Source organism: Neomonachus schauinslandi, chromosome 4 (assembly GCF_002201575.2).
Source record: "Neomonachus schauinslandi chromosome 4, ASM220157v2, whole genome shotgun sequence".
NCBI classification, from domain to species: Eukaryota; Metazoa; Chordata; class Mammalia; order Carnivora; family Phocidae; genus Neomonachus; species Neomonachus schauinslandi.
The window spans coordinates 78,005,706-78,033,059 of record NC_058406.1 but is presented as its reverse complement, the minus strand read 5'-3'; the positions used below and the strand labels follow the sequence as shown (position 1 = coordinate 78,033,059).

The 27,354-nt window shown below is 39.1% G+C and overlaps 1 protein-coding gene across 3 annotated transcripts in view; it reads right to left on the bottom strand.

The window, feature by feature from the left end:
* The window catches only part of ABCD3 (ATP binding cassette subfamily D member 3), a 78,621-nt gene extending 68,613 nt beyond the window's left edge, over positions 1-10,008 (bottom strand). For 2 of the 3 annotated variants that reach the window (XM_044914566.1, XM_044914567.1), the window contains exon 1: positions 9,773-9,917. In XM_044914566.1, coding sequence (XP_044770501.1) covers positions 9,773-9,882 — 110 coding nt within the window. In that variant the 5' untranslated portion in view covers positions 9,883-9,917. Of the gene's footprint in view, positions 1-9,772 lie in introns of all 3 variants that reach the window. The other variant, XM_021689954.2, reaches the window with a different exon arrangement.
* Positions 10,009-27,354: the final 17,346 nt, after the last annotated feature.

The window sequence follows — 27,354 nt, the reverse complement described above, 5'->3', positions numbered from 1 at the left end:
AAAGATTTTATTTATTTATTTGAAACAGAGAGAATGAGAGAGACAGAGAGCACATGAGGGGGGGAGGGTCAGAGGGAGAAGCAGGCTCCCTGCCGAGCAGGGAGCCCGATGCGGGACTCGATCCCGGGACTCCAGGATCATGACCTGAGCCGAAGGCAGTCGCTTAACCAACTGAGCCACCCAGGCGCCCCAACATAAAACTTTTTTTAACCCCTGAATGATTGGTGACTGTTCTTTGAATCTAAGCCCATCTGAAAGATTCGATAAAAATGCTTTATTCTGTCTTTTACCTTCCACATGGCTAATTCAAACTTAAAACTCTCATAAGCAGGTACCATTTTTACCCTTCTGATTCCTCACTAGTAAAATGAAAATAATAAAACAACTATCCCAAAAGACTGTAAGGAATAAACATAAAATACTTAGAACAATGCTTAAAATATGGTAAGTGCTCAATAAATAGTTCACAGTAATACTTCCAGCTACATGTCCTTGGAGTCCCTTCTCAAATCCATTAACTCCATGCCTTTGCTCGTGCTGTTTTCCCCACCTAAAATGCCTTCTATCCCTTAGCGAAACACTACAAACCTCTTAAAGTCAGGCTAAAATGTGAAGCCTCCCCAGATAACTACAGATATCAAATTAGCTGAATATGCTTTGGTAAGTTTATTTTCAATTTTATACCTCATTAATTTAATTGCATTCATTCAGGTCTGCTAATTTAGCGAAAGGATTACAAAGGCATGTTTTTAAAAAAACACTTTTTAAGCATACTCAAAGCTTCAAACCCTCTTAATATGTACAATAACTCCCACTGAAGGGCGTAACCATTGACTATCCAAAGTATTTTATCCTTACATTTATAGAAGGCTGTATCATTGACAGAGAGACCTAAAACAAGTGGTTTTTTCATAAAAAGAACGTCATGATGAGAGCCATGTCCTTAAGTAAGGGCCTGATGCAAAGTTTTTTTGTAGAAATAACTACAAATGCTTGTGCACCTGGGTGACTCAGCCAGTTAAGCATCTGCCTTTGGCTCAGGTCAGGATCCCAGAGTCCAGGGATCCAGCCCCAGGTCTGACTCCCTGCTCAGCGGGGAGTCTGCTTCTTCCTCTCCCTCTGCTCCTCCCCCCACTTGTGAGTGCTCTCTTTAGCTCACTCTCCCTCTCAAATAAATATATAAAATCTTTAAAAAAAAAAAAAAAAAGAACTACAAATGTCATTCTTAAACAAGTCTGACATTCCACACAAATCATTCCAAAAGAAATAACAATAGAGAAATACAATACCCATTTTTATAAAATTTAATCTGGCAAATATAATTGTAAAGAAAACTGCAAAGAGAGTATCTTTATATTCTTCATAATTCCAGTTTGTATTTTATTGTAACAGATTAGAAGGTGATGATATTCATCAGGTCATGGATAAGACTGATGTTGATCCTAGGAAAAAATTACAACTTATTTACGAAAATGGACAATATGGCACCAGTACTTGGAAGAAGTGGTAAATTCTAAGAACAAGCACAATTTCACCAAAAGTCATGTTGGACCAAATTCATTTTCTTCTCTGAAGGGATCATGAAAATTCTGTAAACTTAGTTATTATGCTACAAAGCATTTGACGATGGACCAAATCAGTTCTCCACCTTTTCCATGCAAAAGAAACCGATGCCACTCTAGGGTCTCATCTTCACTGCTCCATGACCAGAAAAGACCCTTCCCGGGGTGCCTGGGTGGCTCAGTCGGTTAAGCGTCTGCTCAGGTCATGGTCCCAGGGTCCTGGGATTGAGCAGCGAATTGGGCTCCCTGCTCAGCATGGGGCCTGCTTCTCCCTCTCCCTCTGCTGCTCCCCCTGCTTGTGCACGCACTTTCTATCTCTCTCTATCAAATAAATAAGTAATCGAAAGAAAGAAAGAAAGACCCTTCCTCACCAGCTCCAGCAGAAACATCTCCAACTGGCCCAATATGGATTTGATGCGTAGTCCTAGGGTCAGAGTGCCAGGTCATTACCAGAAGGAAAGGTGTGAAAAGTGTTAGGTAAGTTGAAGATAAGAACTAATACAACACCCAAAGGGTATGAAATAATAGAAAGGTTACAGAGGTATAAACACACCGTTCTGTACTTGGTCCTGTCCAATAACTTAAATTTACTGGGAAAATACAGAGAACGAATACTAATTAAATGTATACGATCCCCAAAAAAAAATTTAGAGGAAGTGATACATCCAAAGATAAGTATAAATATGTGCACCCAGGTTTAATTAAAAAAAAAATCAAACACAAGTTGAGGAGGGCAAATGAAGGGAAAACAACTGTGTAAACTAAATCCGAGGGAAGAGTATTGATTGTCACAAAAATAATAAATGTAACCTCACCTATTTTAACAAAATCTTAGGATCTACAAAGCAAGTAACAGGCCATTCCACTCCGTGTCAGTCAGACCATACATAGAAACAATAAATTTAGTTTTGGACTTCTTCTTTAAGAGGTGGAGAAATAAAGAACATCATATTCAGGAAGCAGCAAATGAAAAAACACAGAGGCCTGAAACCGTGTCATGTAAAAGTAAATACCTTCCAACTTTCAAAGTAAATGATCCTATCAATACAAAAAGGCTTCTTTAGGGAGATTTTCATGGGCACATTTGAGGAAATTTTTAGGAAGGCTCAATGGTTTTTGAGAATCTAATAGTGCCATGTTTGGCTCTCCTTTTAGTTTTCCTTTCAGCAAGCATAGGGAACTAAAGCTAGATCTTCTATTGAGCTTTGTTCCAGCGACTACTGATTAAGACAATTTCTGATTTAATCCTCAGAACCACTGAGTTAAGTAAATACTATTATCCCTGTTCTGCAGGTGAGAATACTGAGGCTCAGAGGCGGAGTAAACTTTGTACAAGGTCACAGATCTAGCAAATAGCTGCATAAAAACTTGAACCCATATCTAACTCCAAAGACCATACCATGTTTTATAGTACGCCAAACCGCCTCCATAATAAAGATCAAGTTGCTACATGTAAAAATGCACATTCTTGCAAGTTAAAATGTCGTGACGTCATTTTACACCTTTGAAGTAATAAAAAAAATTCAAACACCCCTTATTGATGATTAGAGAATTAAATCTGCACTCGTCATAGTATTCTGTGGCGCAACTCTTGAGAAGTAATAGATGTAATTTGTGTAGCTCCAGAATGTTCACACCCTTTCCATAAACACTGTAGAATGAAAGTTCATAAGCTTTCATTCTACAATCCCATTTCTGGCAACTTATTCCAAGGAAATAATTCAGCAGAGACAGAAATGTTCACCTGCAAAAATATTTAGCATTATCTAGAAAAATTACAGAAGCAATCTAGATGCCCAAAATAAATTATGATATAGTCACACAAAGGAATATTTATGTATTTCTTTAAAAGTATAGTTACGGAGGCACCAGGGTGGCTCAGGAGTTCCGGGATCGGATGCAGTACTGCGTGCGTTGAGTGCGTGCGTGTGCGTGTGTGTGCCTGTGTGCGTGCGCTGGCGTAGCAGGGAGTCGGCTTCTCCCTTTCCCTCTGTCCCTCCCCCCTGCTTGCTCACGTTCTCTTTCTCTCTCTCTCTCTCTCTCTCGCAAATAAATAAAATCTTTTTTTAAAAGAGTATAATTACAAAGTTCATGGAGAAACATAGGAAAGATGTCTACATATTAAATGAAAATAGCAAAACATGTACATTATAATTATGTAAGAATGCTTGCATGTAAATGAGAAATACGAGGTAACAAAAATAAAATATATGTTATAGTGATGACATTATGGATAACTTAATTTTTTAAATCATCTTTAATGTTTCCACTGTATTGTTAACTGTGAAAAGGTTATAAAACAGTAATGATACCATTTTCATAAATTTCTAAGACTTGTTTTACCCATGCATATAAAAGGGGCCCAGCTCCTACACAGCTCATAATATACTTAAGGAGACATTTACATTTGTAGCAAGAAAAATTTGTTATTTAAAAAAGCAGTAACCACAGCCCTAAGAAATGAGCATCTCAAGAAATGAGTCAGTCAACAAACTTTTTTTGAGAGCCGACTATATGCCAGCCACAGTTCTAGCCACTGGGGCTATAACAATGAACAAAACAGACAAAAATTCCTGCCCTCATGGAACTTACATCCTAGCAGCAGAGACATACAATAAGCAAGATAAGTATATAAAATAAATACTGCATTTGATAGTGGTAAGGAAAAGCCGGGAAAGTGAGCAGTGTGTGTGTAGAGAATGCTTTTTTAAATTGAATGGCAGTGGAAGGTCTCCCTGAGAAGAAATTCTGAAAAAAGATGGGAAAAGGGGAGGGAGTTAGCATTGTGGATATGTGGGGTAAGAGCATACAAGACAAGGCAAGAGCAAGTGCAAAAAACCTTGAAAAAGAATCTCTGGCCAATGACGCTATTGTGCCAAAAACGGAGAAGTGTAATTAATTAAACAGCAGACCACAGATAGCTACACAGTTCTGAGAACACTGCTTCTGGACCTGACCTGCATCAGTTGGTTTCAGTACACAGACGCTTTTCCTGGCAAATTCTTTGAGGCCTTTTGCTTAAGCATTCTCTTTTTATTCTGAGGATCCAAAATGAGGCCTATAACATCCACTCATGGTTCATCCCAAGGGTCTCCTGAATCTCCAGCCCCTCACCTGCCTCATGCTTGTACTTTGCAAAACATTCAGTGGGCCTGTGAAACTGAGCAAAGGGAAGCCAGCGCCTCCTAGAGCTTGATTTGAAAGGAGCAGATCTCAGGAAGGAAAGCTGAATTTCAAGTATGCAGGAAAGCTGTAAAGTTGCGGGGAGAGTGCAGGGAGCAAAAGCTAGAGATATGAGAACATTTAAGAGGTACAGAAAAGATCTAGCAAAAGGCCACGGGGCTGAGGCTCAGGGAAAAATAGTCAACAAACTGCCAACAGTGGAAATGTCAAAGGAACTTACAAATAAAAGAATGTCTCTATCTGAAACTGTTCACCATGCTGAGAGATAATCGCTGCCATCACCCCCAAATGTTCGATAAAACTCTACTACAATTACCTGCTTTGTGGCTGATGCTTTATAGGAATCAAGGCAGATACCAAAAAGGCTCAAGAGACAAGATATAAGTAGGATCTAAAATAGAGCAAAAGCTTTTGCACAGGGAAGGAAACTATCAACAAAACAAAAAGGCAACCTACTGAATGGGAGAAGATGTTTGCAAATGATATATCTAATAAGAGGCCAATATTCAAAATATACAAAAAACTTATACAACTCAACACCAAAAAAAACCCATAAATACTCCAATTAAAAATGGGCAAAGGACCTGAATAGACATTTTTCCAAAGAAGACATACAGATGGCCAACAGACACATGAACAGATGATCAACATCACTAATCATCAGGGAAATGCAAATAAAAACCATGAGATATCATCTTACACCGTCAGAATGGCTACTATCAAAAAGACAAGAAATGATAAGTGTTGGCAAGGATGTGGAGAAAAGGGAACCCTCATGCACTGTTGATAGGAATGTAAATTGGTGCAGCCACTGTGGAAAACAGTATGGAGGTTCCTCAAAAAATTAAAAATAGAAGTACCAATACGATCCAGTAATTCCATTACTGGGTGTTTACCCAAAGAAAACAAAAACACTAATTCAAAAAGATATATGCACGCCTATGTTTATTACAGCGTTATTTATAATAGCCAAGATATAGACACAACCTAAGCATCCACTGATAGATGAATGGATAAAGATGTGGTGTGTTTATATTACACAAACACACACACACACACACACACACACACACACACTGGAATATTACTCAGCCATAAAAAAGAGATCTTGCCATTCAAAACAACATGGATGGACCCAGACAACAGTACGCTAAGTGAAATAAATCAGAGAAAGACAAACCATATGATTTCACTTATATGTGGAATCCAAAAAAAACCCCCACACAAATAAACAAAAAGCAGAAACAGACTCATACATAAAGAGAGAACTGATGGTTGCCAGAGGGGTGGGAGCAGGGGATGGGCAACATGGGTGAAGGGAAGTGGAAAGTACAGGCTTCCAGTTACGGAACGAATAAGTCACAGGGATAAAAGGTACAGCATAGGGAATACAGTCAATGGTATTGTAATAACATTTGTATGGTGACAGATGGTAGCTAGACTTGTGATGAGTATAGCATAACTAATAAACTTGTAGAATCACTATGTTGTACACCTGCAACTAATATAACACTGTATGTCAACTATACTTCAATTTAAAATATATATTTATATTAGGGACCCCTGGTTGGCTCAGCTGGAAGAGCATGCGACTCTTGATGTCCACGTTGTGAGTCCAAGCCCCACACTGGATGTAGAGATTACTTACAAATAAAATCTTTTAAAAAAAATAAATTGAAAAAATAAAAAAACCAAAATATATATTAAAATTTTTAAAATAAATAAAATAAAACAGAGCAGAGGCAAAATTTTAAATGAGGTGTAACTAAGAAAACTACAAGCTTCCTGAAACTCCTCAGAAATATTTGGGGGAGGAAACTGTGTTCCCACCATCTACAGAGTGGGCTTTGAAAAGGATAAAGGACCACTCCATAAGCTGGGGGACTTGGCTACACCCTGATAGCTGACAGCTAGGTCACACTCAATCAAGCAATTAAGACATAAAACAAGAAAGATACCTAAGCTTTTGACAACTGTGAAGCTGGAGAGATCCCAGCCGGGCTAAGGATGTCAAATCTCACTATCTTGCCAGCCTGTTGACCTTTTGCCCAGGACCCTCAATAAAATGGTTTGATCCAAAAAAATAAAAAATAAAAATAAGGTACCTAAATTCATGCTTCAGGAAGTTAAAAAGGATCATTATTTAGATCATCCAGAGTTGTTACATGATACTTCATGGAATAGATGACTCTCACCTACCCCTTAAAGGATAAGAGCTGAAGAACAGAAAATATAAGGAGAGAGATTCCAGGTTTGGTTAATATGAATAACGCTCCAAAGCCTGGGATGAATGTGGCCTGTTCAGAGAACAGTGCAAAACTGGTCTATTTGGAACAGAGCATACTCATTGGCAGGCAAAGGCATATAAGATTAGCCAGGTAAGGTGAGACCAGGTGAGGGACGAGAAATCTGAACTTGACAAGCTTCATGGGAAGGGGAAGAAACTGCTTTGTTCTGTTTTTGTTTTTCGTGTTTGGTTTAAGACTATAAAATACTATGGCAGTGCAGACTGGTCTCTTTGCCCTCTAAAATTGGCCTGTAATATCCTAATACCTTGCCCATGTTACATACTCTCAGATATACAACTATCACCTCTATTACCTAATGTTTGTACTGGTCCTACATCCCCAACTGTCGGACGATTACCCTTAACCTTAAAAGTTCTTCAACTAAAAAGAAAAATTCTTCAAAAAAAAGTTCTTTGGGGCACCTGGGTGGCTCAGTTGGTTAGGCGACTGCCTTCGGCTCAGGTCATGATCCTGGAGTCCCTGGATCGAGTCCCGCATCGGGCTCCCTGCTCGGCAGGGAGTCTGCTTCTCCCTCTGCCCCTCCCCCCTCTCATGTGCTCTCTCTCATTCTCTCTCTCTGAAATAAATAAAATCTTTAAAAAAAAAAAAAAGAATTTTCTAATCTCCTAATCTTCAAACTGTGCAGCCAAAGATAGCATTTGAAAGATATCCAAAAGTTTCTGGAAATGCAACATCTACATAAACAGACTCAACACCATTCTTGATGGTTTTAAAATAATTCAATTATTTTATCTCAGTAATTTAAACTTCACGCTTATCTGCTCTTAATTTGCATTCTCCTCCCACAAAATATTTAATGGGGAAAATAAAGATTTTCCTTATTCATGCCAATGCACAAGGTTAACAATCTTTTGTTCAGTAAATTAGTTGTTGCATAACTTAATCCCTCAAAAAGTACTAAATTTCTCAAAAAGACTTCCAAAGCATTTTACAATAAAATGTAAATGAAAAAACACCTAAAATTTAGTAAGACAATTTCTTTTACACTGTTATGCTATTTCTCAGGAGATGATATTTAAAACTTTCCTTACAATAATCTACAGCCTTATAAATCACTAGCTATCGAAACTGACTGGAAGGGACATGAAGAGTTTCTGATAATGTTCTTATATGGGTGCAGATCTGTGTGCTGATTACATGGGTGAGTTCTATCTGTAAAAATTCTTCAGGCTCTACACTTCATATGTACTTTTCTAAATTCCATATTACACATGTAATACTCTGATAAAACAAAGTAAGCCACAGCTGTTAGAGCTGCCCTCAAATCCCCTACCTCATACTAAAACACTTGTTCTATGCACTGAAACATTTCTCTAATAAAAAGTAATTCAAAGTTATTTTATAGCATTTAACATTTTCTGACATATTCCCAGATAACAAATAACTTTGCAACTGGGAGCTCAGAAAGCACACAACAGAAAAAAAAAATGTTTATATTTTCCAGAAGAAATCATTTTAAAAGCTAAGTGAATAGAAGAAAAGTGAATTGGTACTGTATTGTCTGGGCAAAGATGCAAATCATTTTCAACTCAGTTAACTGAATTGAGAAAGGAAAGGAAAGACCACCACTTCAGACCTTAGTAAGATAAAGAAGACAGGAGAAGGTTAGTAAGCGTTTCACGGATGGAAGGCCGCTTGTTAGTGATTTACTCCAAAGTCTACTACTAATCAGGTATTTCAAGCAAAACAAAAACAAGAGGCAACAGTACCTGCCCAGAGAGATGAATTAAATAAAATACATGGAAGCAGTATGCCAAGATTTAATATGGAATATCCAGTGACTGGCAAGAATGCTAGGGAAGTAACCTTTCCTAATTCGTTTGCTGAAGCCAAGTGTCTCCCAGAGAATAAAATATTATGTCTTAATCCCACAACAGTAACTCAATTCTCTCTTTTCCTTCCTCTAATCTTATCATCGCCCAAAGTTAAAGCTAAACATTAAGATTCTCTCGAGGAGAAAGAAGAGGATCTTGATCCTCAGCTAAATCACACTTTAACCTTCCACCTGAACAGCCAGGGGAGGGAACCTTGATCTCCAAATTCAGCCTTTCCGAGTGAAATGTCAGGGAGTTCACTGACCACCTCCCAGGGAACACCACTTTAGAAAGCAATCTTACCAAATGGACCCAGAAGCGTTCACATGTACAATCCTCACGACTTTGAACAGCAACTACTAGGGAATCATGCCAAACCCCATCCAAGCGACTGAGGCAACAGCCTCCATCCTGGAGAGTCCAATCCTCAGCCTCAAATCACACATACACGTCCACAAAGCAAACTCACGGTCTCTCAGGAGATGAGATGACAAAACTAGAACATACCCAGAAAGTTGATACAGGAGGTGGGCTGGGGACGACAGCCTCGGGGCAGAGGCTCAGGACTGCTAGTGCGCTGGGCAAAGATTCACGCTCCTGGAGTCTGAGTAGGGCGCAGGGAGCACTAAAGACGACGCCTGGGGGCAGGAGGCACAGGTTTCCTGGCGGGTGTGGGGGAAAGAGACATTCCCGGGGGCAGAGTGCTGGGAGCAGGGCACATGGGGATGACGGCGCCACGGGGAAAACCAGACACCTTGACGTTAGAGCCTGGCGGCAGCGGATACCCTCTCTACGCCTGACCCAGCCGGGCCAAGGGACCGGTCCTCCGGGCGCCTGGCGAGAAGAGCGCGCAGTACGCGCCCGCTCGGGCCCGGGAAGGCAGCGCGGCCAAGGGCCTTCTTACCCGTGCAGGCCGAGGGCGCGGCGCCTCTTGTGGAGCAGGCAGAGCAGCAGAAGCGCGGCCCCGGCCAGCGTGGTGTTTCGCGCCGTCAAGTACTTGCTGAAGGCCGCCATGGAACCGCCAGTACGAGCGAGCCGGCACGGGAGGCAGCGGCGGCTTCGACAACCTAGTGCAGGAAGCGCGGGGGAGACTGGGAGGAGAAGAGCGGAGCGGAGGGAGGGCGGTGCAGACAGCGCAGGACCGCCCCCTGGCGCGCGCCGCCGCGTCGTCCGCGCGCGGTTGCCCACCACGGACTTCAGCTCGGCGGGAGCGCGCGCGGGTGCCACGAAGGCCGGAACAGTCCTGGGATGCTCTCTGCGCACGCGCGGACCCCCTCAGGGTCACCCGGATTGCCCGCGCCGAGATGCCGCTGATCCTTTCTCTGGCGCTCGTTCGTTTGCTGCCGCTGTCTCACCCGTACTCACACCTTCGCGCGTGCACACCCACTCAAGCTTTCACAAGAACTGGAAGAGCAGGCCTACCCTGCACCGGGACCTAGTGGGACCTGCTACTCCGCCTAACCCCTCCCCCGCACCGTGAAGTGCCGTTACCACCCTCTTAAAGGAGCGCAGGAAGAAGGGGAACGGCCCCATCATAGAGCATTTATACAAAACTGAAGGCGCAGTGATTATTTAGACGAAAATACCGGTCGGAAACTCCGAAGAGGTGTAGGGAAATGTGTGAAGAATGACCATACAAATCGAAGACCTTTTTCCAAGCCAGGGTTTTTCTAAACCATGGGTTATAATCTCTAGGGGATTGTGGAGTGAGTTTGGTAGATTGAGACCACCACGGGGGGGGGGGGGGGGGGGGAGGGAGAGAGAAAGAGAGAGAGAAATTGGTTAATAGAAGACAATAGAAAACTCAGAGTGCCTCACGTGTAAACAAGTTGCTCTGAGAAATTTTTATTCCAGTTTTGTGTCCATGTGTCCCGAGCAGTGATATGGAGTGTGTTTCTTTAATGTGGCTCTGATCAAACAAAGTTTGAGAACACTGTTCTTTGCAAAGGGACATTGAGAAATAACAATCGTGCATTGTGTGAATGCTGGCCTTACTCCCAGAATCAGAAGGGCATTACAGATGAGAGCATTCTTCTGGCTGGCCCTATGCTGCAGAAATCGTTATCCCTAGCTTTTAGACTGGCATATGCACAGTAACTTAGTGATCCCTGTCTTCACTTGAAGAAACTGGAGAAAAGAGTTATCAATCAGAAAGTAAGTACATAAAACCTTGCATAATACACATTCATGTTAAAGTAGCCCACAAACAGTCGTTTCCCAGGTGTTTACTCAATATTAACTGGGAGTTGCCTAATACAGATGACAAGAATCACAAGCCGTGTGTGTGTGTCAAGGTGTTCAACTATGTAAATTTTGCTAAAGTGGAGTTTCTACTAAATTCTCCGTTTACCACATAGATATTTTCATTACCTCCTTCAACAGTTAAGCAATTTGGTATGCACCAAGGATACAAAGATAAAAACAGATCACAATCTCTGCTCTCCAAAGGTGGGTAGAGGAGGAAAAATATGAAAAAAAAAGTTATAAATATGTTAAGTGTCACGTTAGAGGTATGAACACCTTTTGTACTATGACAGCACAAAAATGCTTAGTTTTGTCTAGAACTTTTTTAAGATTTTATTTATTTACTTGAGAGAGAGAGAGAGAGTATGAGTAGGGGGGAGGGGCAGAGGCAGAAGGAGAAGCAGACTCCCCACTGAGCAGGGGGCCCAATGCTGGGCTGGATCCCAGGAACCTGAGACCATGACCTGAGCTGAAAGCAGATGCATAACCGACTGAGCCACCCAGGTGCCCCTGTCTAGAACTTTCTATTAGGGCTCGACAGAAGATGCTTTTGTAGCTAAAGCCGAAAAGACCAGAGAAAGAGCTGTGTAGGAGGACAAGAGAGAAAATTACTAATTCACCAATAAATTGCATAGTAATGTAAAAGTGTTAGGAGAAAGTGTATCATCTTGGAGTTTGTAATAGTGAAGCAAGAGCATGCAAGGTTAGAGGAAAGATATATTTAGGAAATAGATTACAGTTCAGAGGAGAGTAAGAATGACCCATTAGGCAAGATATTCTAAAAGGCACCTGCACCCCACTATTTATAGCAACTATGTCCACAATAGCCACACTATGGAAAGAGCCCAGATGTCCATCGACAGATAAAGATGGATAAAGGTGTGGTATACCTACACAATGGAATATTACTCAGCCATCAAAAAAATGATATCTTGCCATTTGCAATGACGTGGATAGAACTAGAGGGTATTATGCTTAGCAAAATAAGTCAATCAGAGAAAGACAAGTATCATATGATTTCACTCGTGTGGAATTTAAGAAGCAAAACAGAGGCGTAAGGGAAGAGAGGAAAAAATAAAATGACAAAATCAGAGAGGGAGACAAACCATAAGAGACTCATAGGAAACAAACTGAGGGTTGCTGGAGGGGTGGGGGGCATGGGGTAACTGAGTGATGGACATTAAGGAGGGCACGTGATGTAATGAGCACTGGGTGTTATATAAGACTGATAAATCACTGAACTTTACCTCTGAAATTAATAATACACTATATGTTAATTACTTGAATTTAAATAAATTAAAAAATAAAAATAAAAAAGTAAAAAGCACCCATGTTCAAAAAGCAGGGATGATTCTAAAAAAATGAACTTAGTTAATGTGAGTTCACATAATTTTAGCTGTTCATAAAGTCCATCAGGTAAAGACCACTAAGGACAAAACTGTAACCCAACAAAGTTAAGTTTATCAACTTGCTACAGAAAGGATACCACACAGCAGAGGAATTATGGGCATGTCTCCCAAAAAAAAGAGGAAGAAATGGGGGTCATTATAGTATTAGAAGAAGGGAGGAGTTTAGGTAGAATCTAAATGAAACAGTATTTAATAGGCTCAGAGCAAATCAGATCTGTAAGGGGTTAATATCAGATCTGAGTTGAGAAGCATCCTCTGGGTTCTATTCCCTTGGAAATATAAATTTAACATTAATGTAGAATATTGTGTCCAAAAACCCCTTAATCTGAACCTCTGCACTGTAAATTGAGGCTGCTTCTCCAAGTTAAAATGATTTATTTGGATGGTTTACATTTCCCAGGTAAGAAAGATATATTCTGTCTCACTAATATGAGTTCAAAACAAGAGTTTCTGACAACTTAAGATTTTAGAGAACAAAGTTCCTCAGCACTATACCCTTTGATAATTAACCAAAACAAATTTTCAGGTTCACAATAATAGTTAATAATTAAGAAAATGTTATTTTTATTGGAAGATATCCTAGAGCTCTGATTTTTAAATCTCATTCAATAATTAGGCAATTTGGTATGCACAGGACAGAGGACAGAGAGAAGAGGGGCCCATGGAGTTGGGGAATCTAGAAAGCCTCTTGAAGAGATGTTGTGCTAGCCAGCCTCCAGCATTGTCCCCAGTGATCCTCACTTTCTGGTACTCATACCCTATGCAATCTCCCTCATGTCAGGATTGGTCTGTGTGACCAAAAGAGTGTGGTGAAGGTGACAGTATGTGACTTCTGAGACCAGATCATAAAAGGCACTATGGCTTCCACCTTAGTCTCTTGGATTGCTTGCTTTTGGGGAAGCCAGCTGTCATAAAGTACCCTCAAGCAGTCCTCGAGAAGGATTGAGGATTCCCAGAAAGAGCCAACACCTACTTACCAGCCCTGGAAACAGATTGTCCATCCCCACGGATGAATGCAAACTTATGAAGATCCCAAGCCAGAACGTTCCGCCAAGATTCTCCTAAATTCCTGACTCATAAAAACTTTGTGGGAGGCAACAAATGTTTACCGTTGTCTTAAGCCACTAAATTTGAGGGTAATGTGTTATGCAACTGATGTGATTTGGGTCAAGCCTCAAAAAATAGATGGAAGAAAGGGGCTTTAGGAAAAATATGATATAACAGGAGCAAATATACACACACAAGAAGGTACAAAGCAAGATGATTAAGTATGGTGTTGGATGGAGGTTCATGAAGGGGTGTGAAATGAGACAAAAGCTTGAAATGTTTAATGGAGGTCAATTTTTGGAAGATCTAAAACACCCAGTTAGCCCGGTGAGATTTTATTCTGCATGTAAGAGGGAGGAGTCCAGGTTTGGAGGAAGAGTAGTGACCTCAACTTTTATTTAAAGAGACTGTGCCAGTGGCAACGTGTCAGATGGATTGAAGGAAGAAATATCAAGCAGAGAGACCAGTCGGGACGCTCTTGAAATAATCTAGGGGAAAGATTGTAAACACCTGAGTCAAGCAGCACAGCGCAAACAGGAAAGAAAGCACTTTGTGGATTCCAGTTGGATGGGGATGGTGAGATTGTTCTTTAATGGGAAGGAAAATTTAAATTCACTCTGAGATTTCCTGGTTGAGTGCCAGAGAGGACGATATTATTTACCTGAGGGCAGGAGCACGGAAATGGAGCATTCTTGTCAGGGAAGACAATGAGAGGCAAATGAATAATTTCTCACTAGATCCTCATCACCAAGGTAAACTCCAAGATCCTTAGCATCTTACACAAAGCCAGTTATGATATCAGCCCTGCCTACCTCTCTGAATTCCAATCCTGACACTACTCCCCTGGAATAGATGTATTCCACCTCTGCCCTAGGAGATAAATGCACACTGCTATTCCCCTCTGTGGTCTTCCCTAGAATATTCTATTCCTTCTGCCTGAAATACCAATCCCTTCCTATCCTAACATCCTCACTCTCAACTCAGTTCATCCTTTAAAATTGAAATTTTGATGGTCTCCTACTCCAAACTGTCTTTTCTGATCATGTTCCCCACCCCCCACCTCTTGCCAAGTTAATCACGTCCTCCTTTGTGCTGCTTCTGTCTCATATATAATTCTATTAATGTATAGTAGGGTGTTACTTTTGTTTTTTTAAGATTTATTTATTTGACACAGAGAGAGAGAGAGCACAAGCAGGGGGAGCGGGAGAAGCAGGGAGCCCATGCAGGGCTCAATGCGGCCTCCATGCCGGGCTCAATCCCAGCACCCTGGGATCATGACCTGAGCTGAAGGTAGACACTTAACCTACTGAGCCACCCAGGTGCCCCTACAGTAGGGTGTCTCTTAAGAGAAACTGGCATTAATTTCTCTGAAAGGATAAACATCTCAAGTCACCAGGAAAAATTCATCTTTTTCATCTTTGCTTAAAAAAGAATCACTTGTTGGTGGGTTGCATTGTTGGTAGGAATGCAAACTGGTGCAGCCACTGTGGAAAACAGTATGGAGTTACCTCAAAAAGTTAAAAATAGAACTACCCTATCATCCAGGAACTGCACTTCTATTTACCCAGAAAACCCCACCAAAAACATTAATTTGACAGGATACATGCACCCCTATGTTTATTGCTGCATTATTTACAATAGCCAGATCATGAAAGCTGCCCAAGTGTCCCTCGATAGATGAATGGATAAAGAAGATGTAGTATATATATATACAATAGAATATTACTCAGCTATAACAAAGAATGAGATCTTGCCATTTGCAACATGAATAGAGCTAGAGAATATAATGCTAAGCAAATCACATTTATTTATATGAAAATATTTATTAATGACTTACTATGTGCCAGGAACTGGGACCACTGGTGAGAAAAACAGAACAGTCCTCACCCAGCACAGTCTAGTAGGAGAACAGATACTAATCAAATGATCATAAATAACCCCACGTATAATAAGCATTTTAGATATACATTCAGAAAAAAATACGGATTTAGAGGTCTTCATATACAAAATAGATGAATCTTTGGAACCAAAAAAGAATTCAAAAGAAGAATGGGCAGTTGGGAAGTGAGATATAATCCTGTAAAACACCTACATTTGAAGGATGGAGGAAGGAAAGGGATCCAGGACAGTGAGAATAATTAAAGAGGCAATATGGGAATCTGGAGGCATGAGGATCAGAGAAGTCAAGATGCAAAAGAGTGTCCAGAAGGGTATAGGAATGGTAATTGAGATTATCAGTAAGTATTGGAGATTTATTTCTTTATGAAGCCTTTTCTAGACTCCCCTTTCCTTCCCTCAATGTTCCCTCAGTGCACCCTGTTCAGATTTCTGTCATACCTCTTACAGTGTTTATTTATTTAAATGGAAGGAACCATCACAAGGGAAGAAACCAAGTCTTATTTTTCTTAAATTCTGTATCATCTGAAAAAAAAGACATGGATCCACACCTCATACTGCAAACGGAATGATTTCCAAATTGCTCAAAGAATGAATAAAAAGAAAAAAAAATAAGGAAACCATCAAACTATTAGAAAAAAAGAGGAAAGAATTCTTCATGAAATAATTATCTTATAATCTTGGCATGGGGAAAACCTTCACAAGTATTAAAATCCAGAAGATGTAGAAGAAAAAAATTGAAGAATGAAGGGGAAGAAATCGGAGGAGGAGATGAACCATGAGAGACGATGGACTCGGAAAAACAAACTGAGGGTTCTAGAGGGGAGGGGGGTGGGGGGATGGGTTAGCCTGGTGATGGGTATTAAAGAGGGCACGTTCTGCATGGAGCACTGGGTGTTATGCACAAACAATGAATCATGGAACACTACATCAAAAACTAATGATGTTATGTATGGTGAGTAACATAACAATAAAAAAATTTAAAAAAATAAAAAAAATAATTATTTGTGACAAAACAAAACAAAACACTGTAAACAGGGCAGAAAGAAAATTGTAGGAAAAAGTTGCACTTCATTTCATAGACTAGTGGTTTATTTTCCTAAAAGTACCTTCAAATCAGTAAAAAAAAAAAAAAAAAGCCATAATCTGAATAGAAAAATGGGTAAATAATATGAAGTATAGTTCATGGAATAAAAGATTAAAATTCATATGAAAAGATGCTTTTATCACACATAATTATAGATACAAAAGAAAACTACACTAAAATACAACTCTTATCTACCAGAATGGCAAAGATCCCAAAGTTTGATAACACATTATGTAATTTTTTATTAATATTTCTGAGAGGCATGTAAATTAGTACAAATTATAGAACAATTGATCAATAGCTTAAAAATAGAACTGCATATATCCTATGACTCAGTGATTTACTTCAGGGAATTAATTCTTTAGATGTACTCTCACATAAGTGAAATGTCATAGATATAAAGGTATCTTCGTGAAAGCAAAGAATTGGGAACATTGTTTAATTCCCATCAGTGGAGGACTGATTAGATAAATGTAATGGAATATTTATTATACATCCATGAAAATAATGAAGTAATTCTGTATATATTATGGAATGATCTCAAAATATAACATTAACTAGGAAAAAAAGCCAAGAGCAGAACACTATGTTAAGTATGTTCCCATTCATAAAAGGAATAGAGAGGAGGTATTATATACTTATTTGCTTATAGATGAATATAGTATCTTTGGAAGGATATTCATGAAGATGCTGATATTGACTGACTGTGGGAAGGGTAATTAAGTGGGGGTGGGAGGCAGAAAGAAATATTTGCACTGAATAAATTTGTATCTTTTAAGTTTTTAACCATGTAGATACATCATCTATCACATTTAAGAAAAAATTCGAATGAGGTGAAATTCACATAACAAAATTAACCAAAATCAACAATTCAATGGCATTTAGAACATTCACAAGATTATGCAACTACCACCTCTACCTAGATCTAAAATTTTCATCATCCCAAAAGAAAACCCCATACCCATTAAGCAGTAGCTCCCCACTGTCCCCGCCTCCCAGCCCCTGGCAACTACCAATCTGTTTTCTATCTCTATGGATTTATCTATTCTAGATATTTCACATAAATAGAATCATCCACTATGTGACATTTTGTGTCTGGATTCTTTTACCTAGCATACTGTTTTCAAGGTTTATCCACATTGTAGCATTTATTAGTACTTCAATCTTTTTATGGCCAAATAGTAGTCTATGTTATGAAAAGACCACATTTTATTTATTTACCCGCTCATCAGCTAATGGACATTTGGACATTGTGAATAGCGCTGCTATGAACAGGTATGTAGAAGTATTTGCAAGCAAATGGAAGTATTACTTCTGAATACCTGTACTGAATACCCGTTTTCAATTCTTTGGGATATACACCTAGGAATAGAATTACTTGGACATATGGTAATTCTATGTTATTTTTTTTTTAAGTAAGCTCTTCACCAAACAAGGGGTTTGAGCTCATGACCCTGAGATTACAATTCGCATGCTCTACTGACTGAGCAGGCCAGATGCCCTATATATGTTAAATTTTTTGAGGAGCGACCAAATTCCTTTTCACATCAGCTGAATTCTTTTATATTCCCACCAGCAGTGAATGAGGGTTTTGATTTGGCCCCATTCTCATCACACCTGTTATTTATTTGTTTTTATTATAGCAATCCTAGTGAGTGTGAATTGTGTTAATGATTTGCATTTTCCTAACTAGTAGCTTTTCATGTTCTTGTTGGCTATTTGTGCACCTTCTTTGGAGAAATGTCTTTTTAAGACCTTCACCCCTTTAAAAATTAGCTTGTCTTTTTGTTGTTGAGTTGTAAGAGTTCTTTATATATTCTGGTTACTAGATCCTTATCAGATATATGATTTGCAAATAGCATTTTCCATTCTTTAGGTTGTCTTTTCACTTTCTTGATAATGTCCCTTAATGCACAAAAGTTTTTAATTTTAATCAAGTCAAATTTATCTATTTTTTCCTTTGTTGCTTATACTTTTGGTGACATATCTAAGAACCAATGCCAAATAAATCCAAGGTTATGAAAATTATCCCCTATGTTTCCTCCTAAGTGTTGTCTAGTTTTAGCTCCTACATTTGGATCCTTGATCCATTTTGAGTCAATTTTTGCAGACAGTGTGAAGTATTTGTCTAATTTCATTCTCATTTCATTTGTCTAATTTGCATGTGGATCTCGTTACCCCAGAACTATTTTGAACCTATTATATATTTAAAATGAAATTTAAATACAAAACAAATAGATAAACTTAGTCTTTTTTCCTTTGGGGGGGGTGTCAAAATTCTGGAGTCTAATAAATCACAAAAGCATTATAGAGGCCCCTCCATCTATCCATCCTCTGATTGCAGTAGCTGTGACTGAAGTGTCATTGGGTCGGCCTACACAGCTCTGTCCACCCCAAGATTTCTTGGATGAGGCTAAGATCTTCTGACCTAGCATCCAGCTGGACCTGGTACACTCTGCAGCTAACGAACCCCTGTCTCCTCCAGTCTCTGGCAGCATGTTTTTATTCTCCTCAAACCCCAGTCTCAGTTTAAGCTTTGGTGATCAAAAGTTGTGCAGCCCTCTTGCTAAGCCCAGCTGAGTCAATGAAGCATAGAACTTGCTCCCTGAGTGGAAGGGAAAGGGGAAATGAGAAAGAAAATAAAAACTGATATGTCAAGAAATTATCCTGCTACACGTGTATTGGGTATCTACAAGAAAATATAGGTGAATTCCTCTATAACCTAGGTATCAGAAAAGGCTTTCTAACTATGACTAAAAATCCAGGTGCAATAAATGAAAAAAAGAAAAATATAAGTAATAAAAATTTTTAAGTTTTGATATGGCAAAAAAAAGTATAAACAAAGTCAAAAGACAAAAGACAAGCTAGAAGAACACATTTGTAACCTACTTTGCAGAGAATGGGCTAATTCCCTAATTTATAAAGAACTTATAAAACTTGAGGGAAAAATCCTATAGAAAAATGGACAAATGACAAAAACAGACAATTTGCAAAAATATATTAAAAATGGCCTTTAAACATATCAAAAGATGTTCAACTTCACTGATAAGAGAAATGCAAAATAAACTCTACTAAAGGACATTTCTTACCTGTTATATTGGCAAAAATTGAAAAGCTTGACAATTTTACTCTGTGGCAAGACTATGGGGGAAAACAGACACCCTCCTATATCAGGGTGGGAATGAAAAAAAGTATGGGAAATTTGGTAATACAGAAACAAATACAAAATGATACATGCATATACACCTTGACCTAGCAATCTTACTTTTAGGAATTTAGATGCACAGGAAGTAGATACACTTCCAGAAATTTAAAGAAAAAAAAGTGTATGCGCAGTATTATTTCTTGAAGCAAGATTTGAAGTTATAAAATAATGGAAACTAATCAAATATTCAAGCATAGGACATAGATTGAAAAATCTTTGACACAGAAACACAATGAATTCTATGAAGCTGTAAAAAAAATAACAGATGATCTCTAAAAACTGAAAGGGAGTTATTTCAGGAGTTACCATTAAGTTAAAAAAAAGTGTAAGAGCTTAAATAGGATGCTATTTTTATGCACAAAAGATGGGAAAATGGGATACGTACATACATATGCTTGTCTTTACAAAAAGAAACACTAACAGAGAAACCGAATAACTGAAATTGGTGGCATGCAAAGGGCGGGAAGAAATACGGTGGAAGGGATGTGAAAGGAGTATCAAAAGAGGACAGGGCTCTGGATTATAGTTGAACGCTGGGGGCCAACTGATAAATGTGGAGGAGTACACAAGTTGGAAGATTATCATTCTGCAATAACCATAGTAAAGATTGAATCAGGCAAAAATCACCAATGGACACTCAATCTAGGAGGAAGTTTTGATGAGGGACAAGATATTTTCATAATCCTAAATGATCTCCCCATAGACCACCTATTAGTTACAACAATGAAAAAAATGGTGATTTTAGTGACTAAATTAGACAACATCTTGACTGGGCAATCCAAATTAATGTCACCACTGTGGGACAGACAGATGAATATATCATGCCTCTAAATGTGCTGTCCTGAGGATACAATATCTCCTGTGCAGAATTTGGTTTAGAATGCATAATGGGAATGTAATTATGAAGATATATCAGAACAACCCAAAATGAGGAACATTGTTTTAAAAAAGAAACGAGTACTGTATTTGTGAAAAATGTTACTGTCATAAAGACAAAGAAGGGCTTTAGAGATATTCCAGATTAAAGGAGGCTGAAAAGAGGTAACAATTAAAAGCAATAGCTAACCCTAAACTGGATTTGTTGTTTTGGGGGTGCAGAGCAGCATAGGACTTTCTTAAGTCCTATGTTAAGTCCCATTGTTGGGTCAATAATTAGGCCAATAACTGATAAAATTGGAATATGATTGGTAGATTATTTTATGGATGTTAAATTCACTGAAATTGATAACTATATAAAGGGTCCCTGACTTACGGTGTTTTGTGACTTACAATTTTTCGACTTTATGGTGGTGTAAAAGTGAAACACATTCAGTAGAAACTGTACTTTGAGTTTTGCATTTTGATCTTCTCCTGGGCTAGCGATATGTGAAACAGTCCTGTCTTAGGACACTGGGCAGCAACTCCCACAGCTCCCAGGCAGTCATGCGATCACAGGGGTATCCAACTGATACCCTGACAACCATTCTGTACCTATACACCCATTCTGTTTTTCACTTTCAGTACAGTACTCAATAAATTACATAAGATATTCAACACTTTATTATAAAATAGGCTTTGTGTTAGATGATTTTGCCCAACTGTAGGCTGACGTAAGTGTTCTGAGCATGTTCAATTTAGGCCAGGCTCAGCTATGGTGTTTAATAGGTTAGGGGTATTAAATGCATTTTCAATTTATAATATCTTCAACTTCTGGTGGGTTTATCAGAATGTAACCCTGTCATAAGCCAAGGAGGATCTGTACTGTGATTATATTAGAGAATATCCATATCCTAAGGAAACGTACGCTGAACTTTTTAGGAGTAAAGGGCCATCACTTTGGGGTAAAGGGCATTCAAATGGCGCAAGAAAACACACACACACAAAATAGAGAGCACATACACAAATGATAAAGCAAAAGTTAAATTTTTACAGTAGACAAATCTGGATAAAGGGTATACGAGTATTTTTCTGTCATTTTAAGTTTTGCAACTTTTGGTAAGTTTGAAATTACTTCAAAATAAGATATTTTTTAAAAAGAAAAATTAAAGACTAACTCAAGAAGATCTATAGCAACTTTTTTCATAACAGCCTTTAACTGGAAAATTCAGGTGTCCATCAACAAGAGAATGAGTAAACAGACTTTGGCATAGCCACATAATGGGACACTATTCAACAGTAAAAAGGAAGAGCTGCTGGTAAGTACAGCAACATGGATGAACCTCAGAAACTTTGAGTGAAAGAACATTCCCACACGCACAGAACATACTGCTTGATTCAATGAATATGAAGTGCAAGAACAGGCAAAATAAATTTATGATTGATTTCAGAAGGTGGTTGCATTTGGGAATGGGGTAAAATTGACTGGAAGATAGCATGAGGGAACTTTCTGGATGATGAAAATGTTCTATATTTTGTTTGGGATGGTAGTTTGATGGATATTTACAATGCCCAAACATTTAAGACCTGTGCTTTTTATGTTACATAAATTGTAACGTCAATTAAATGAATGAATGAAGAATAAACAAACAAGCTAATTATTTTAAGGGAGATATCTAAAGGTAAATTCAGGTTGAAAGAGAGGTTGCATCCACTTAAACATCACCAGAATTTGTTCCAGTGTTAAGACTATTGTGTCCCGAGAAAGACCTGGAGTATCTAAAAATATGAAAGGGAAATAACTTATTTTAAGAAGACCTAGAAGACCTATTTGAAAATGTGCAAGGGAAATAATTTATCTTAACCTTCCCTCAAATAACCGTTAGAATATTTAAGAATGCTCTGTGGGATATACAGTTAATTTCAAACATAACTAACCAGTCTGTAATCCATAAAAATGCAAATATTTCTACACTTCGAAGGAGTTCTGGATTTTGCTGCCTGGGGTTTTTGTTTCATACATGCAAGGAGTGGCATCTCTCCACAGAATTGGGGCCTGTTTGGGCACCATCCTGCACTGGACACATTGTCCTGGTCTGCGCCCTCCGGGCAGCAACCAGGTTGCAAGTCCACGTTAGTAGGTCCCACCCAGTTCAGGCATTTATCTTTAACAGTGCCCGAAGGAGTTCACTTTCTTCAAGCAATAAAAGGGTTCCTTCAGAGAAACTAAATTACACACTGGAAAGAACCTAAGTTTAAATCTGTGCCATATTCCAAGCACGTGAACTGGAGTTGGAGTGTAATGTTAGGGCGGCTGCTGGAGCAGCTCGTCTGCTCTAGATGCTGGTGGAGCTTTCAGCCAGGTAGCAGTAGGGTGACGTCCCGTGCACATCCCATGTTCCTCCTGTGGCAGCTGTACGTCTTTGGTCAGGCCAGTTCTGCTGCTGGACCCCTTTTGCTGCAGAGTGCCACGCTGGTCTGGTGTGTGTGTGTGTGTGTGTGTGTGTGTGTGTGTGTGTGTGTGGAGGGGGGATTGCTTCTTGTTTTCACGGGTACACATACTCTAGAGATTCTCATTCACTTCAGTTCCTCAAAGTCCAATTTCAAGGGCACAGATTTTATCAATGATTTTTTTTTCATTGTTCTAGAATTTGCACTTCGAATTGCTAGTGCTCAGATCTTTGCAAAACAGGGACTTCCATAAGAAAATCTTTGCGGATGCCTTCTGTCCGTGAGCTTCTCTACGAATCCCTCTTAAATTCCTGTGGTGGACCAGAGCGGAAAGGGTTTTGTTTTTTTGTTTTGTTTTTGTTTTATTTGTTTTATTTTTTTATTTTATTTTTTTTATTGTTTTTGTTTTAATAGTCCTCCATGGCATAACCTAGAAAATAAAAATCATCTGGATTAAGACCTTCCCCCAACACACAAGTGCCCCTTTATCTACTGCAGCAGCAGCGGAGGTCAAAGCCGCTTACTTACTATGTCATGGGTGTTTTACAAGTTATCCAGTTCACACTCACCCATATTTGGGTGGCAGATGGATCTGAGCACATGCCTTTGAAAAAACACCCGGATGTGGAAAGGACAACGGGCTGGGAGTCTTGAGTCTTGAGTTCCCCCTTAAGTTTTGTCATAAATAACTGAGTGACCTTAATCTCTGATTCTCCACTTTCTCATATGTGAAATAAAGGGTTTCACACTGGTTACTTCTGAGAATGGGGCTGGGAACTATTAACTACTGGGAGACACTTCCAGATTTAAAGGTCCAAGACTGCACCAAAGACATACCGATAGAGATAAAAAGAACCACAGAAGTAGACAAGCTCGTACATCTTCCCACATGCTAACTACCGAGGGAGAATTGTTTTCCATAGTATGACTTTCTCTACCAGCAAACAAAAATGGATATATATTACTTTTATAAACATTTTAAATACCAAAAATTATAACTAGAAAAGTTTAGGATAAGTTGACTGCTAATATCCTTGATTGCTTAAAAATGTTTATTATTGAAAATGTTATTGTAAAGTGTTACGGCAGGGGGAAGGAGTTCCGTACAAGGGGCTGCACAAGGGAATTTTATGGTGACAAAACTGTTCTATATGGTACTGTGGTAATGAACACATGACTCTGCATTTGGTAAAACCCACTGAACTATACACCACAAAGAGTAAACTTTACTGCATGCAATTTGAAAAAGTAAATCAGGCTGTTGGGCAATCCCAAGATGGAATGAAGACCAACTATGATGAATGAATCTAAGTGTATGGGAAATTATGACATAACTGTACTGACCTAAGGAATTTTTATTGGAAACTGTAAGACTGAAGACAAAAAGAACTGACAAAAACACTGTGGTCTACTTGGTAACTACAATTCACATGAGAGGACAGGTTAGCAAATCTGATACTGTTTTACAATGGACACTAGAGTTGAACAAATAGGTAAATAAATTATAGATAAAGGAGGTCATGTTTCTTGCTGTCAGAGAAAGAAAATCACAAATAAGCAAAGATGGGAAGGCTAGAAGGAACCCTGTGGAGTTGGATGAGTCAAAGATATCAGTATGAACCCATGGAAATAGATAGATGGTAGAGAAATATAAAGAGCTATCACTGGCCAAACTTGGAACAATTTGAACAACGAAAGTAATAGCAATAGTATTCAACTATAACCCAAGAATAAAGTAAGTATCTATTAGTCCATACTGATATAAATAAATGATTGGATAAATGAATGGGGGGAGAAGGGAAGCCCTTCCTTACAGAAAAATTCCAAAATTCCAAATAATAAATGTAGAAGGAATGAGGGCAAGAGAAAAATTACCATTTGAACACCACAGTAATAATTACTGTACGCAAGATTTTGGGATGAAACTTTAAGGAGGAACAGAATAGTTGCATAGCCTCGAAGTATCTCCCCCAAAATATTTATTAAATGTTTTGGTGGTTCTAACATATATTCACAAATGTTTTGATAATCCTACCTCTAAAAGGAGTCGTTTATTTTCCCAGCTCTCGAGTGTTAACTGGATTTAGTAAATGATTTCTAATGGATAGAGTATGGAAAGAGGGAAAAAAACAACCTAGTAATATTACAGTGGAGAAACCTGACAGACCGATATCACCTTAACCAAGTGATCAAAGTTACAGCTCCAGTAGTAAGATGATTAGTACATGTTGATATCATGTTATCCCTGATATGATACAATAAGAAAGGCATCTCATCTCTGTGACATTCTGAAACACCTGTAACCCCAGTCTGTTCATTAGAAAACATCAGACAAAACCAAATTGAGGGACATTATACAAAATATCCAGCTAGTGCTCCTTGAAAGTGTCAAGTTCATGAAAAACAAGGAAAGACTGAGAAATTGTCACAGTTTGGTGGAAACAAAAGAGATACGGTGACTAAATGCAATGTGGCACCCTACGGAAGCCTGGAGCAGAAAAAAGCACGCGTGGGAAATGGCTGCAATTCCCATGAAGTCTGCAGTGTAGTTAATAGTACTGTACCAATGTTAATTTCTTAGGTTTGATAAAGGGACCTACTTAGATGCAATGTAATAACGTTAAGGGAAGCTGCGTGAAAGCTATCAATGTGTATCTCGCTTAATTACACTTCACAGAGACTGCGTTCTTTACAGATTGAAGGCGTGTGGCAACTCTGTGTCGAGCAAATCTACTGGCACCATTTTCCCAACAGTTTTGTTCATTCCGTGTCTCTGTGTCACATTTTGGTGATTCTCACAATATTTCTAACTTTTCATTATTATTCTATTTGTCATGGCGATCTGTGATCAATGATCTTTGATGTTTCTCTTGTGCTCATTGTGGGGGCACCACAAACTGCGCCCATATAAGATAGCAAACCTAACTGATAAATGTGTGTATTCTGACCACTCCACCGATGGGCCAGTCCCCCATCTCTCTCCCTCCCCTCGGGCCTCCCTGTTCCCTGAGACACAATGGTATTGAAATTAGGCCAGTTTGTAGACCCTACAATGGCCTCTAAGTGTTCAAGTGAAGGGAAAAGTCCCACGTCTCTCACTTTAAATCAAAAGCCAGAAATGACTAAGCTTAGTGAGGAAGGCATGTCAAAAGCTGAGACAGGCTGAAAGCTAGGCCTCTTGCACCGGTTAGCCAAGTTGTGGATGCCAAGGAAAAGTTCTTGAAGGAAATTTCAAGTGTTACTCCAGTGAATGCTAAGAAAGCAAAACAGCCTTATTACTGATATGGAAAGAGTTTCAGTAGTCTGTGTAGAAAATCAAACCAGCCACAATATTCCCTTAATCCAAAGCCTAATCCAGAGCAAGCCCTAACTCTCTTCAATTCTGTGAAGGCTGAGAGAGGTGAGGAAGCTGCAGGAGAAAAGTTTGAAGCTAAGAGAGATTGGTTTGTGAGGTTTAAGGAAAGAAGCCATCTCCATAAAATAAAAGTGCAAGCTGCAGTAAGGTGTCCAGAAGATGTAGCTCAGATAATTCATGAAGGTGGCTAAACTAAAACACAAATTTTCAATGTACATGAAACTATTGGAAGAAGATGCCATGTAGAACTTTCATCACTAGAGAGGAGATGCCACAGCCTGGTTTCAAACTTCAAAGGACAGGCTGACTCTCTTGTTAGGGGCTGATGCAGCTGGTGACTTGAAGTTGAAGCCACTGCTCACTGACCATTCTGAAAACCCTAGGGCCCTTAAGAATTATGCTAAATTCACTCTGCCTGTGCTCTATAAATGGAACAACAAAGCTTGAATGATGGCACATCTGTTTACAACATGGTTTACCCAATATTTTAAGCCCACTGTTGAGAACTACCGCTCAGAAAAAAATATTCCTTTTAAAATATTGCTGCTCAATAAAATATTTACATTCTTTTTTTTTATTCTTATGTTAATCCCCATACATTACATCATTAGTTTTAGATGAAGTGTTCCATGATTCATTGTTTGTGCATAACACCCAGTGCTCCATGCAGAATGTGCCCTCCTCAATACCCACCACCAGGCTAACCCATCCCCCCACCCCCTCCCCTCTAGAACCTTGTTTGTTTTTCAGAGTCCATCGTCTCTCATGGTTCGTCTACCCCTCCGATTTCCCCCGCTTCATTCTTCCCCTCCCGCTACCTTCTTCTTCTTCTTTTTTTTTTTTCTTAACATATATTGCATTATTTGTTTCAGAGGTACAGATCTGAGATTCAACAGTCTTGCACAATTCACAGCGCTTACCAGAGCACATACCCTCC